The sequence below is a fragment of the Dipteris shenzhenensis genome, chromosome 14 (assembly GCF_047967505.1).
Source record: "Dipteris shenzhenensis isolate YYH24624 ecotype China chromosome 14, Dip_SZ_1.0, whole genome shotgun sequence".
Lineage (NCBI taxonomy): Eukaryota > Viridiplantae > Streptophyta > Polypodiopsida > Gleicheniales > Dipteridaceae > Dipteris > Dipteris shenzhenensis.
Window position 1 is genome coordinate 47,773,412 of NC_141609.1, and position 14,926 is coordinate 47,788,337.

A 14,926-nucleotide genomic window follows, 5' to 3' on the forward strand; every position below is an offset into this window, starting at 1 on the left:
CACTGCAATCACAATGGGGGTGGCTTCCTACAAAGCAGTGTGCTTTTGGGAAATCCTAGGAGGGATATTTCAAGCAACTCATATTTTTGCCAATACACATAAACTCTACATTTAGTATTATTCTGAATCCCCACTAGCTCTAAATCTTTGTCTTGCATCCACTCTACATAAACAACAATTAGAGTTGTGTCACGCAGCCTTTTTGTCATCGATCAGGTAACTACTTACTCGAACTTGAAGTTGAATCCTAGAGTTTAATCAAATTTTTAGTTAAAAGGAAAAAATGAATAAGTTAAAATATCGACATGAGACACATCGTCGAGCACATTACTAACTTGAAATTGAACTTGAATCCTAGCATTTTATCAAAAAATTTAAAGAAAAAAATGAATGTGTAAAAATATGAAAATGAGATGCGACACAAGGTCTGTTAGGACCAGATCCTCCTTGAAAATGTCATGGGTGGTGGTTTATTACTAACTTCATGATGTCCATATTTTGAAAGTTAAATCACAACAAAAGAGCTTATAACTGATCCTCGTTGCAGTCTATACAATATTCTCACATGGACTACACCCATATGAGTAAAGGTGTTGTGATGCTTGGATGTTGCATCCAGCTTGGATTTCTTTGCTCTCTTGCATCGAAAACATGCATCAAAAGAGAGGAATGTTGTAAGAATTCAAATTGAAAGCAAGTACAAATGGCAGTCCAACTAAGTGCTGCTGCTTGGAGAAACTAATCACATGGCTAAGCATGGCCTAGTTTCTTTGATAGCTAGCTAGCGGCATTGCTTATAGAAACAGAGGCCTCGTCACTATATTCAAACCACTCCGAGCATTGTCACTCTCATTATTGCTCGAAAAGTTGTTACAATAAACTTGACCCTTAGAGCAAGCAAGTCTTTGTGTTTGACTGCTCAAGCATTGGTCATCTAAGCTGCGTAGATCAACCAATCACCTACAAGATTGCCGCCTCAGTAATACTTGCTAGAGTCGCCCTCATTACCATGCAAGTGCCACGTTACATCCATGCCAATGGTCCATGAGCCACGCTACTCAGCCAATCAACAAGCTCACACGTCGACTAGCTCCACGAACCAACATAGACCGTGTCACCCTAAAGTTTGAGGTCTCCTCCCCATGAAGATCAAACTCCAACATCGAGGGAATTTTTGGATTCGCTCTAAGTTAGCCAGCCTTGTCAATCCCGCTTGATCCTAGAGTGGCGCGTGTTTTTTGGGGGGCCTTTTGAATGATAAATATTATTCACCTTGTTTAAAGTTTGGATTTCAAATGGATAAAAATGGAGTTCAGACCGTGGAATCGCAAAATGCGTCGCAGCACGACTAGCTAGTTGCAAGCTTGCATTAGTTATGGACCTTAGTATTTGGACTGCATAGATCCGACAAGCCGCTTTGATTGATTGAGACTCGAGAGCTGACCCATCATCCGGACACATGAAGTTGTCATCATTCTCTGCACGACATCTCAAATGACTAAGCGACCCTGATCCTGTACAGTCCAATTCTCTTTGTTGACCATACCCTACAGATGTTTCAGTCGTTTGGAGAGAAAGCGAGTATGATGTGCAAGCTTGGAAATTGGCATTTTGGCAACTTTGGACGACATTTTTCGAATACATCCTGCAAATGTGTGTTCCCCTCGAATTCTTAGTGTAGAGTCTAGACTGCCCTCCGGAGATCATTGCGGGCAATTGCTGCTGCTCATTTGTTGTGGCCCGGAATCAGCATAGCATGCTGAGTGCTGTGAAGAATATCTGGGTTGTGCAAAAGGTGACTCCTTCGTAGCTATCTGCTTTCAGCTACCCCTCCGAGTTGAGCTGTAAAGTTCAAAAGCGGTGCAGGAATCACTGACCTCAGGTGTGCGCTGTTCTTTCACATACTGTGGCCGGCCCAAGGCTACTTACGGGGAATCAGCGTGGAAATTTCAAAGATCAATGAAAGGCTTACGAAACTATTGCAAAGGAATATATAAATCGGCAGGTGAAGCTTCTGGCCCTGATCAATGGAGGCTTTTGCTCAGAGTTTTTGGCTGCGACACCTCCCAAATTGTTGGTGGATTCTGGACGAAGAACTGGATCTTCTATAGCAAGCAGAAGAATCGAGAGGAGTCCTCAACAGATGAAACCGTTGCTGTGGATAAGAATCGATCGGTGTCCTCAACAGATGAAACCGTTCCGGATTTAGGCCTCCTGAGTCCTGAAGCGAAGGACGGCAGCAAAGACGCAGTGGCACCTCCAATTGACCGGTCTGAAGACGCCTCCAACTGGGTAGCTACTAGCGAGTAGTAATAGCGACGTCGACGCCCATCGATCTCAGAATCCACGATCAAACTGAGGTTGGTATCCATCCTGTTGTAATGATAAAGTGGTGGAACAAAAGGACGCAGTTCAAACTTCACACTGCACCGTTGAGGAAAGATGGCAGAAACTTCTGTGCCAGAAAGTACTTTAAGAAAAGCCCGATGATGATGAGACTGAGCATGCCGCAGAAGAACGAAACAAAAGCCTGGAAAACAAATCAAGAAGATACGCGGGAACACAGAGGACCCTTCTGCGCGTGTATCACGCAAAGGCGGCCCTGCTCATTCCCATGCGCCCTTCGCCTTTTAAAAGCTCGTCGTGATCCTACTCCTCAACAGTGTCTACAGTCCACAGAAGTAGCCACCAGCGTTCTCTCTCTCTCTCTCTCTCTCTCTCTCTCGCCCTCAGCTCTCTCATCAAGCAGTGCTATGGCAATGGAAAACCTCTCCGAGGTTTGTTATGTGTTCGCTTATCATCGCTCAAACTGGTTGTCTTCCCCATGGCATGCTGTTTGCTCGCTGTATTGGCTACGTTACTCCCTGTCTGTTTCTCACCCGTCAACCCTTCCTTTCTTAAAAATCTACAGTCTATAGATGCAGCAGAGATGCATGGAAGTAGATATTATGATCTAAAAGGATTAGTGATAGCGAACTAGCTGGAGAGCATTCCTAGTTTCAAGTATTTGTAGGTTGTATTGAAACACAGAGAGAGGGAAGCGAGGGGGGGCTATTGCTAGAAAGGAAAGCGAAAGGTCGAAGGAGGGAGGCGTAAACCGCATGACTGGGAAGAAATTAAAATCTCAAAAAGGCTCCCGTTGGAACACTGGAGGCCACATGCTCGAGCTCAATTTTGTAGACGCTTTTCCTTACTCTCGGTTTTGGGCAGGTTACAATTTCTAGGGTGGAAGCCTGGTACTTTAATCCCACCGATGAAGATCCGAGGCTCCCACACAAGTACAATCCAAATCGCCCGGTGCCTGTGGAGCATCTTGATGGTACGCCGATTCTCTATATGCCTCTCAGTTTAAACTCTTTTGCGATCCCATGTCATACTTTCTACGTCGAACCACGCTAAAACGAAGCCTTATGCCTTCATGAGCTGTGCATCTAATTGGTGCTTCCTTGCTCTGCAGAGCTTGGCGTGCTATCATGGAGTTTGGATGCGGACAACTGGGAAGACAATGAAATGCTAGAAAAGATCAAGAAAGCGCGTGGTTATAACTACTGGGTACGGGAACTCTGGCTTTGCGAGTCTCCTCTTTGGCAGTGAACAGAGGCCCCCCTTGTAACTAAGATATAATTGCTGAGCAGGATATAGCAACAGTAGCTCCAGGAATGATGGAAGATTATGACGCTAAGATCAAACATTTCTTCACGGAACATTTGCATGCAGATGAAGAGATCCGATTCGTGTTGGAAGGAGGTGGTACGTTAGAAAGATACTGCAATAAACTTAAAAACGTCAAACTTTATGTCAACCGATGGAGTAGGAAATTGTAGTAGTTTTAAAGCCCGCCTGGCGCAGGTTATTTCGATATCCGCGACTACGACGAAAAGTGGATACGGTTTCGGATCCAAAAAGGCGATCTCATTGTGCTACCTCCCGGAATGTATCACAGGTTTACGCTTGACACAGAGAACTACGTGAAGGTAATCCAGAGATTGTTTTCAAGAAAATTAAACGTATTTTGCTGCAAGTTCTTTGGGAAGGAACTGTGTATATATTGTTTCTTGGCTGGATGCAGGCAATGCGTTTGTTCATTGGATTACCATGCTGGACTCAACATCAAAGACCTGCAGACGATATGAATTCAAGGTAAATATCAATCAAAGAACGATGAGCAACTAAAAGTATAGCACCTCTGATTACCTGACTTGAGACATCTGATAAGCTTCCACTAAGTATGGTTAATCGTTGGCGTGTGAACTTCTTCAGGAAAGCCTACATCAGGAAGGTGCTGAACAATCCTTGTGCCGTTCATAGGAGGACTGGCTCCTCAGTTTCCAAGTTCCCGAGACCGTCCTTTGCTGTCGAGTCAGGAGCTGGCACAACAGATGTGCATGGGATTTAAACATGCTCACTGAATGATCAAACGAAGCAGCGTCCTAAGCAACACCTTTCAAACTTTACACTATCGACTCCCATATAAACGAAATTGTTTGCGACTAGAATCTTACAGGCCTTCGCCTTACCTGATAATATAAGATCTAATGTCTCGTTCTATTGGGCCTCTTCTAAGGTTATGAATGCGTCTTACTTTGTTAGCACTGCCTTCACGGCAGCGCTATACTAACACTTTTGTGAAGAAGTGTCCCAAAGAGTTTCTTGCCAAGTAGCCCCTTCTATTTTGGTTTAATCTCTTCTCTCTCACACACACACACGCAATTTGTTTTTGGGTAAGAACTCTCTCTCTCTCTTACACACACACATAGAGCTTGCAATCTTTTTGCATTTACAAGCAATTGCATTATAGCATTCAAACTTTCAAAATGGTTCTATGCATGGGCATCCACCACAAGTGTTGCAAATTAATCATCCATTCATCTTGACAATTGTTTGCGTTTAGTAGGATCTAAGGCAGTGCTTGCAAGTACTTGTACTCACTTGTCAGCGCTCCTTAGAGGTAGTGTTATGGGAGCATTGGATCTCCGACTGTGAATTTCCACGTGTAATTATTTTACAAAATATGGTTGCTACAATAAACTACTAAGTTTAACAATAATCTATAAATAAGACTATGAGGTGTTTTATATATGTGTAAGTTATGTCCGCTTCCTAAGAGACGATATCCACGTATGTTTGTGTATTCTCGTTTTATTTCACTTGAGTCCCTTGCCTATGATTTTGAGGAGAATACTTAGAACCTCTTAATGTGCATGGGCCCATGGCAAACCAAGGTGAATATCCATGACAATGGTGATGAAGTTGCTGTAAAACAATAATTGCCTGACATTTTGGTTTTATGACAATGATGCTAGAAATAAATCCCAGTGGCAATAACTACATGACATCTTGACAATGATGCTACAAGTAAATCCCAACGGTTCGATCCTCAACCTTTCCAAATCAACTCATACATGCCCACACTCCACATGTCCACTATGCTTAAGAGACTTTTGACCAATCAACATAGCAACCTACATGTTACTTCCCTTCCAAGAAAGCCCTCCCCAAGACTTTCCCCACTAACATGCCATGATGAAATTAACCCTCCATATTATGATAGTATAATACCATGGACTTGGATCTAAATATCACTTTTTTCAAAGCATATGCATCCACCCAAGTCTTTAAAAGACATACAACATACAAAGAGATGAGGTAGTGCACATCCAACACTATGCCATGAAATTTTAGTATAATGTGTTCCTTTTCTATTCATGCTTCTAATGGGTGCTATCAAAGTTCATCATATAAATGCATTAAAGAAATATTTCAAGTTATTGGATATGGTCTTTTTTGCAAGATAGGAAACCATTACCATGAGTGAAAATATATGTACGAAAAAAGAACTTGAAGTTATGGATAAAAAAAACCTTTTCCAATAACTTTTCATTATACAACTATTATCTTTCAAGTTTAACTATTCAATTACTAATTCTATGTTAAAGTTATTTCCCACTAAAATCTATTTTGATATTCTTTGTGATCCAAAAACATAACAAAGCACATGATATTTCAAGCATCATACTTTTGCGTTCATGGATACATATAAATGTAATATTCGTGTTGCGAGCTTAGCAAATTTGATTGTTGTCACTATCTCTCCTAGGTCTAGGTTTTGAGGGTGTTGGTCACCTACAATCGTGCCATTGCTCGCTATAGTATATGTATTCAAAACTATAGCATAGGTCCTCGTGTCATATTTTGGTGAGAGTTGTAGGCTAAAGCATGGAAAACAGATCTCATGCACACATGGGTGAGATGGGTGACCATGAGTCCCTCAAGGAAAGACTCTATCAATTGGAAAAGAATATAGAGACAAGTTTAGTTTCCTACCATGCCATGATAGCAAAAAAATGAACAAGGAAGGCATGGTTTGATAGAAACCTTAAAGATAAAGAGATTAAGAAAGGTGACTTACTCCTACTATACAATGCCAAAGTCCACAAGGGCAAACTCAAATATCTAGGTCAAAGACCTTATAGAGTCCAAAATATGAATCCCATTGGAGGTGTGTTGCTAGAAACATCGGATGGAGTCCACTTCACCACAACAATAAATGGGGGCCAACTAAACCACTACTAAATCAAGATACAAGCAATCCTGACAATAATGAAGATTTGGGGTCTCCAAGTCTTCCATAGTTACTCCATAATTAGCATTATATCTCCATTATATTGTATCACACAAGCATGCACTAGCATATGTACGTCTTCACACATATAGGTAGCATTAACCAATCTCAACCTAGGGCTCAAAGGTGATGATTGAGTCCTACCTGCCCTATGAACTCCCTAGCAAATTAAGCATATAAGAGGAACTCACGCCTCACTAGTCATGCTTAGCATGCCCACACATTTCGAGCACCACGAATAAATTATACAAATAAAATCCCCAAGTGATACTTTATTTGGTCCACACACACAACACCCTCATCACCAAAAGAGTAAAATGCATCAGCCACTCACAAAAGAAACATGCACTGTTGGCACATGGCACTATATTGGCACTGTCAGATTGGGACCTAATTCATGTCCACTAAGATGGGGATGATTTTAGTATCCTCATCCTTTAAGATTTATCATACCATCTTTCAGGCTCAAGATATTATAAGTGAGCTTTGCCGCTACTCTACACACACAATGATCTCATCATAATTGCTCTAGACTGCACTTTTGGCTCTTGTTGCCACAGGGTTAACATTGATATATAGTGTCTTTTCACACTCATTCATAAAATGCATAATGCATGGGAAAATTAGCTACCAAACATAGTATGTCTATAATTTGGTAAATGCTACATGAACCAAGAAGGAAATTATTCATTAGGAAAAAAGGGAGCTCATTTTGGGGCCCTATAAGAAATTCACTATTTTCTCTTTTCTCTCTCTACAAAAGCAAGAAAATATGGATACTTGCGTGAGAAATGTCAGTGTGAAAAGGAATAAATATATTCTTTCACATGCTTTACATTCAATGTTCATATAAGAGCAACACTTTTCTATGCAGAATTTGGCGATTCTGACACCGCAGACGCGTCCAGAACGGCCAAAACCCTACGAACGGCACTGGAAACACTGGAATCGGACATCCGGAGGCCCGAAAACGGGATTTTGAAAGGTACCAAATCGCGTTTTTCTGCAAATCTCACTTTTCGGCCTTTTTTGGCCATTTTTGTGCCTCTAGATGTCCGATTCTAGTGTTTCCAGTGCCATTCTTGGGGTTTTTGGCCGTTCTGGACGCGTCTACGGTGTTAGAATTGCCAAATTCTGCACAGAAAATAAGTTTTTTAAAGATTCAAATTAGATCACCTCATTAATGTGACATGCTTCTACGAACATATAGTACTATTTCTTTTTCTTATTTTCATCTTCTTTTGTTGAATTTTCAACGTTACGTTGACTCACTCCTGATTAGTTGAGAGCCTATTTTCTCTCTCTTCTAAAAGACCCCAAAATGAGCTCCCTTTTTTTCTAATGATTACTTTTTGACATGAAGATGGTTAGTGATTTGGAATAGCTATTCAAAGTTCAAGCACTGGATCAATTATAACCTAAATCTTATATAATTAAACTTTTGATTTTAAAAATGCTACAATGGATTAGGAGAGGAGAGTAAAGGGTAATACAAACCCTTTTTTAGGGTTGCAAAGAGGCCTAAACACTTTACATAGGTGAGTTAATCAGCTCAAACCCACTCCTTCTTACCTGCCCACCATTACCTGTCACCAGGGGAGGGAAACCAATGTAGATTTCTAAATTTGTTGACTTCCACCCTGCCTCCTTCACCCAATAGCTTTGCAATAGCATGTACATGTACCTCCTTCCTCTTCCTCCCCATTATCTCCTAACTACATACTCCTCCTAGCCATTAGGAAAAAAGGGAGCTCATTTTGGGGCCTTTTGGCCAAAAGTGAAAAATAGCTCTCAACCAATGGCCATAGGGCCAATGTAATGTGGGGAAATTTTTAGAAGTTTAAAAATTTCTGGATTGTCAGAGCAAGAAATAATATTTTAGTCATGTACATCTATCAATAACAAATAAAAAATTTGGTCGAGCTACTGACACGATTCTACTATCTAACAATGTCTTATTCAAAATAGATCACCAACTAAAATGTGATTTCCCTCCCAAAGTACTCTTCTCTCTCTCTCTCTCTCTGTCTCTCTCTCTCTCTCTCTCTCTCTCTCTCTCTCTCTTTCTCTCTCTCTCTCTGTTACTTCCTCGTATGTGTTTCTTCAATCTGTAGATTAGGTTGCCTTCTGCGAGCTTTTGGTGGCGATGGCAAACCAATAACTCAAAGTACCTCGAGGAGCAAGGTACAACAACGAGCTCTTTACTTTGTCAATCTCTCTCTTTGAATTTTCAGAAGTTTTTGATGAAGCAGACTATGCTTTTACAAAACGATGTGTCTATCAGAATGGTGTAGACTAGAATGTAGCTTTTGTAAGTTTTTCGTGGGTACGGCAAACCATTAACAAGATCTCGCTCTTTGAGAGACTTTCTTTATCGAAATATCAAGGAGCAACATACAAGAGCGAGCTCTTTGCTTTTTCAATCTCTCTCTTTGAGATTTCAAAATTGAAAGTGGTAGGTTGGATAATATTCTTTCAGTTTTTGACATGAACAAGAGTGTATTTATGAAGATGCTATAGAATGGAATATAACTTTTGAAAGTTTTTCGTGGGGACGACAACACAATAACTGGTCCTGGTTCCACCAGAAGTTGTGTTCATGGTAATATTGAAGAGCAAGGTACTAGAGCGATCTTGTTGCTTTGTTAATCTCTCTCTTTGATAATATTCTTAAAGTTTTGAATAAGAAGATCATGCTTATTCAAGACTAGAATATAATGTGTTCTCCTTCATATGTCCATTGAGTTTTCAAGTGTTCAAGTAAAAGGTTGGATACTAGTCTCAATGGCATGCATCGATAATCAAAACCGTTCTTGTGCAAAATGTCGTGTTGATTAGATTGTCAAGGACGAAGTTATAGATGTGAGCTCCCTCCCTCATTGACCTCTTTTCTCTATATCTTCCATCAAAGTTCCAAACAAGGTTACTATGGATGGCTGCTGGCAAAGATTGACTATATCAAAAGGAAGTCGGGTGCTCATGCAACCAAACAAAAGGAAGAAGCCACGTTCAAGTAATCCCTTTTTGGCATCTTGGAAGGGTAGAGTGAAAACTTTTAGAACCGAGGGGATGAAATCAATAAAGGAAATATTGGTTCAACATGTATACATACATAGAGAGCTTGTGTTGTGAGAGAATTATCCAAATTATATTCCACAACATAGACCAAATTGTAAGTGACTTCATTGAGAATTCATATTTCATAATTAGAGAATTTCTTCAACCTCAATGTCTTGATCTTTATTTCAGATATATATCCTTCATCTTATGAGCAGTGGCAGACTATTGAATGTAGTTTAGGATTCATGGATGTGTTACATGTGTCCATAGGACAATTGCAATAACAAGGTAGAGCAGCAACACACTTAGCTCATTCAGGAGTCTTTTTCTATGATTATTTTTACCAACTATTGGATAAAGCCAACACACATGGTGCATTAAAGAAACTTGCTCTCCCAGCATGGTAGTACCATTGATTGGCCAATTCTCATGGTACTATAACAGAATCATATAGAGCCAGGTTGTTTTCAGAAGTACAACAATCCTTACGGCCACAGATTGCTAGTAGAATCAATAAAATAACTATTTGCATGCCAAAAATGGTATTTGTAGATCTATTCAATAAATTTCTATCAAGATTTGCAAGACAATGCTCACTTATAATGCAAATGGTGCTGAAAGAATTCTTGAACTCTTGGATTATGGTTGGGACATGATAACATCTAACCAAGTATATTGTGAGGTTGTGCACAACTCCATTAAACCTATGTACATGATTGCCACTCACAATTTCATATTATCCTTTTACTATAGATGTAGTAGAATGATTGGGAATGAATTGGTTCCAATCGATCAAGATCTGAACTCTTTGGGTCCTGAGAATGAAGCCCTTGATATCACCGTTAACGAGAATGAATTTTTTATTGGGAATTATATCACTCAGACAATGCTACACACTCACCCAATTATGCCAAACATTCAGGTGGAGACAAAGGGCAGTGTTGTAGAAAGTTTGTCATTAATTCTAAATAACAAGAAGGTAAACCAAGAGTTGAATATAATACAATGTTTTTTCTCTATTATTGATTAACACTACTTGTTGACAAGTATTGCAGAGAAGGGAAAGGAGAGTTCTGTGCAGAGACATCCCAAATGGGATTATTGAGATAATTCAAAACTCATAATTATAGATATTGTATTAATACAGCACACAGGTATGAAATGATTGTTGAGGATGGTGTAAATTGCACCATTTACATAGGACATAGGGGCAAACCCTAACCCTAACCCTAAGAGTTCACATGTATATCTTCATGTTCATTGTCAATACATTTATTGTACAGGTAGCTATATCGTTTGCACTCCTCTCTCTCTCCCTCTCTCACTTCAGCTATCATGGTATCAGAGCACCAGGTGCTCCTAAGCCCTCCGTGTGCGGGGCATTCTTCGATCCTTTGAGAGAGAATTTTCGTTGAGAGAGAGTTCAAGACCTTGTTCCATCAAGGCACAAGCCCTCCCCTTTGAGGCATCTTTAGCTCTTCATGTAGATCCTTCCCTCATTTGAGGCAAAAAGCTTCCAATTTTTAGTTTTGGAGCTTAAGTTATGTTCTTTTTAGTGTTCCTTCTTTCTTGAGTTCTCTTGTGAGGTCCATGGACATTTTTTGTAAGGTTTCTTTCATATATTTCTTCAGACAAAGAGATATTCATCTTCTCTGACTCAAAACAATTGTAAGCTAGCATCTCTATTGTACACTCCTACCAAAGCTTCACGGCAAGTAGCTCAGCCCGGCTGCCTACAACGAGCTTCTTGTAGCACAACCATTGGGGGAATTTTGGACTCAAAAAGGGCCTCTTGGATTAGTCCCTTAAGATTTGTGATTAGCAAACCATCCAATGGGAAGGCTTGGGCGTTAAAAGAATGGAGGAGTCCATATTGGCCTCTCATTGGTGGAGAGTCCTCCTTGGTCCCCACTAGGCTTCCACTTGCCTCTCTCTTTCCCCCACCACCTATTGAGGCATTTACTCCCTCCTTTCACTTTTGGATGGTCCCCATACCCTCCTAGGCTCTCTTGGTAGGCCCCCAAATCCACGACTTTTTTTTCCCTCCAAAAAATTGAAAATTTCCAAAAGTGTCCCTAGCACCCCAAACTCCTCCCAGGAGTCTCCCCATTGAGTCCCTACCTTTCTCTGAGCCTCTTCCTCCTCTCTACCTCCTCTCAGTCTCCTCCCAACCTCTTCCTCCTCTCAACCTCCTCCCAACCTCTTCCTCCTCTCAACCTCCTCTTAGCCTCCTCCTCTCAACCTTTTTCTCCTCCCAACCTCTTTATCTTTGCTTGCTCCCATTCTTTCTATAATCATGAAGCACTCCCCTTCCCCTAGGCTAAAGCTATCAATTCAATCTTGGGTGGGTCGCATTTTGAAGGACAACAGTGATATCCCTCAAGAGTTTAGGTTAATGTCATGGGTCACAATGCAACCATCTCCAATACGTCCATTCAAGGTTTCTAGAATGGATAGAGCAAAGAAAGAGAAGCATTGGAAGGGTTGCATTGTTGGGTTTTGTAATACAAAAAAAGGACTTAAAGTGAAGGTTCAGCACATGTACATGGCTTGAGACATGAACTTGGATCCTGCGAGTCAAACTTGCTTTCCTTCAAATTGTATCTCTTTTACATTAACTTTTTTTCATTTTTGGTTCAATTTTGTATTATAATGATTGTATGTGAGCATGCATTTTGAGAGAGGGTGTCTTGTGATGATAGTAGAGGGGGAGAGGGGGAGGGAGAGAGAGAGAGATGGGGGGGTTGAGGGGTGTTAGGGGGAGATAGTAGAGGGGAGAGGTTTGTGAGTGAGGGAGGGAAGGAGGGAGGGAGAGAGAGAGAGAGAGAGAGAGAGAGAGAGAGAGAGAGAGAGAGAGAGAGAGAGAGAGAGAGAGAGAGAGGTAGAGAGTAAGAGAGACAGATTGATTGGCCCATTAACATCTTTCTTTGCTTTCTATGTAGATATCTTTCCCTCTACCAAAGTTGAAACCCAGCCTCTGGATAATCTCACGAGAATATTTCAAGCTTTCCATTCAAATATTGGGGAATTAATGTTCTCAGGATGGAGTGCTCCTTGACAAAGTCTAGTATTTTTTTTCTATAATTCATGTTACCAAGTTCCTCGAAGAGAAGGTGCATATGGAAGCCTACGTCCTATTCCTCTCCCTAACTTTGATAGTCCAGAATGGCCTCCTCCTGATCCATTCTCTATAGATGCATTTAGAATGAAGATGAGATCAGATATTCAATCATCAATGAAGTTTACTTTCGATTCAAAATATGTGGGTGTTAGTTGGTTCATGCCCTCCATTACATTTTATTTATTTTTTCAAATCAGTCTTCATTCACAAGACAAAGTCCGTGTGGGTATGCAAAGGCCTAGAAAATGAATTTCTTGATAATCTTCTATACCCAATGTGGGATGTTAGGGAGGGTTTGCAGAAGGGAGACCATTTTTTATGTATACTTACTAAAGAAAGTATAGTAATAAGATATCAAGTAGTGTGGAGTATTTGCTACATGAGATATGCTTACAGACATTGGAAAAATAATCATGGCACATGGATACCGATGGATTGTGATGCAGTGCACACCACAGAGGTAGAGGTACATATGCCCAATGGGGATATCCAATATCTTGAGGTGACAGGTAGTTGGAGCTTGAAGCACATTCGAGAATACATCATTGTCACCTTTGATGATAGTGATTTTTTCTTTACACCAAATGGGAAGATAGTGAGAAGGTGACTCGAAGGAACATCAATGCTTGAGAAATACTTCGTCGCTTCTACTCATCATTCGAGTAGAGAGGCAGAGTTGTATGAAATTTTTGATCGTCAAATAGATGTCATCAGCATAGTCCACAAGCATCTAGATCTCTTTAGAGATGTGGTAGATTATGTGAGAGAGAAAATCAAGCCTTACTTGATCCAGCTAGACATAAATAGAGTACAGTGGGTTCCTGTGAATCTCCTCATTGATTGTCGCTGGGCTGATAGCACTTTCAAGTTTAGGTTGCAAAGAATTTGCAAATCCCTTAGTCCAAAAAGTTTTAGAAGGATTTCCAAGGATGAAGAGTTGGATCTACAAGCGGGTCCTATAGGAACTCGTTTTGTATTCCTGGAAATATCCTATTGTGTAATTCTTTTGGAAATGGAGGACATAGATGCACCTCCATTCATCAATGTAGAGCCACCTCTTCTTCTAGCAGTAGGGCAAGATGTGGATGTGAGGAGAATCCTGATGTGGTTGCGGAAGCCACCGTTGCTCTAGATTGGTCTAGTGCAACATTGGAAAAGGGAAAGCACACAGTAGAAATAGAGCAGATCGTGATAGAGTTGGTTGTGGTTCCCGAAGCAAGTGGGACATCATCCCCCATAGGACAGCCAGAAGAGGAAGAGGAGGAAGGAGAGCAAAAAGAGAAGGAAGAAGGTATGAAGGATGAGGTTTTGATGCAAACCCTTCCGTATATTTTGATTGCAAATAGAGAATATTTATTGTTGATTGACATTCAATATATAATTAAAAATTTGAGAGAAGATGAAGTACTAGGGCACTCCCCGCTTGGGAGAGTAGTAGTAACATAGGTTACCCAAAAGAGGGGTTGGATAGGTGCACAGATTTGGCACTTCCAAACACTTTGGAGCATCCAATCTTAATTGTGTGGGAGGAAATGCATGACTCTACTAATGCAGCAGTTATAGAGATGGAGTTCAGTGAGGTCCAAAAAATATTGGAGGCAGAGAGGGCACAGAAATGCTAGAGACTTGAGAATACTGCAAAGACCTCATCATCGGCACCACATCATGATGAGAGAAAGCTCCATCGATATAACTTGGCCGGGAATGGATGAACAAGATGTTTCCCACATTGTAAGTTCATGATATTTTGTCAATATGAATGAATTTATGTTCTTAGTTTGGCATTGAGAAGATTGCTGATGTTATCTCAATTTTCAAGATGTCATCGAAGTTGATTAGTGTGCGACACATAAAGGAGGTTGAGGTGATAGCATCGGTGTGGATTCAACACAAGGATACTACATGGGAATGTTCGAGCACCATAGCCTAGTGTGCTTCCATACTTTGTTGTCCCCTTGTGGGAAGGAGGAGATGATAAAGTGCAAGGCACTTTCAACGCTAGTCTCCCTTGTGCCTTTACCCCCTTCTATGCGCAAGTGTATTTTGGTGAGGCATTACCCCCCCTCAACCCTTCCTCCCCCCCCCATTTGTCATCGTCCCCTCGGGGGTTAACCTCACAAAAT

At 40.8% G+C, this 14,926-nt stretch overlaps 1 protein-coding gene and 1 pseudogene across 1 annotated transcript; both read left to right on the plus strand.

Moving 5' to 3' along the window:
* The first annotated feature begins 2,705 nt into the window (after positions 1-2,705).
* LOC147894742 (uncharacterized) lies at positions 2,706-4,462 on the plus strand. Its single transcript, XM_087385091.1, has 7 exons — positions 2,706-2,777; positions 3,211-3,319; positions 3,458-3,552; positions 3,636-3,750; positions 3,850-3,974; positions 4,070-4,140; positions 4,261-4,462. The coding sequence occupies exons 1-7, from the start codon at positions 2,754-2,756 to the stop codon at positions 4,394-4,396; spliced, it is 675 nt and encodes a 224-aa protein (XP_087241217.1). The 5' UTR covers positions 2,706-2,753; the 3' UTR covers positions 4,397-4,462.
* A 4,759-nt stretch (positions 4,463-9,221) lies between these two features.
* On the plus strand, positions 9,222-14,100 carry LOC147894743 (uncharacterized; annotated as a pseudogene).
* Positions 14,101-14,926: the final 826 nt, after the last annotated feature.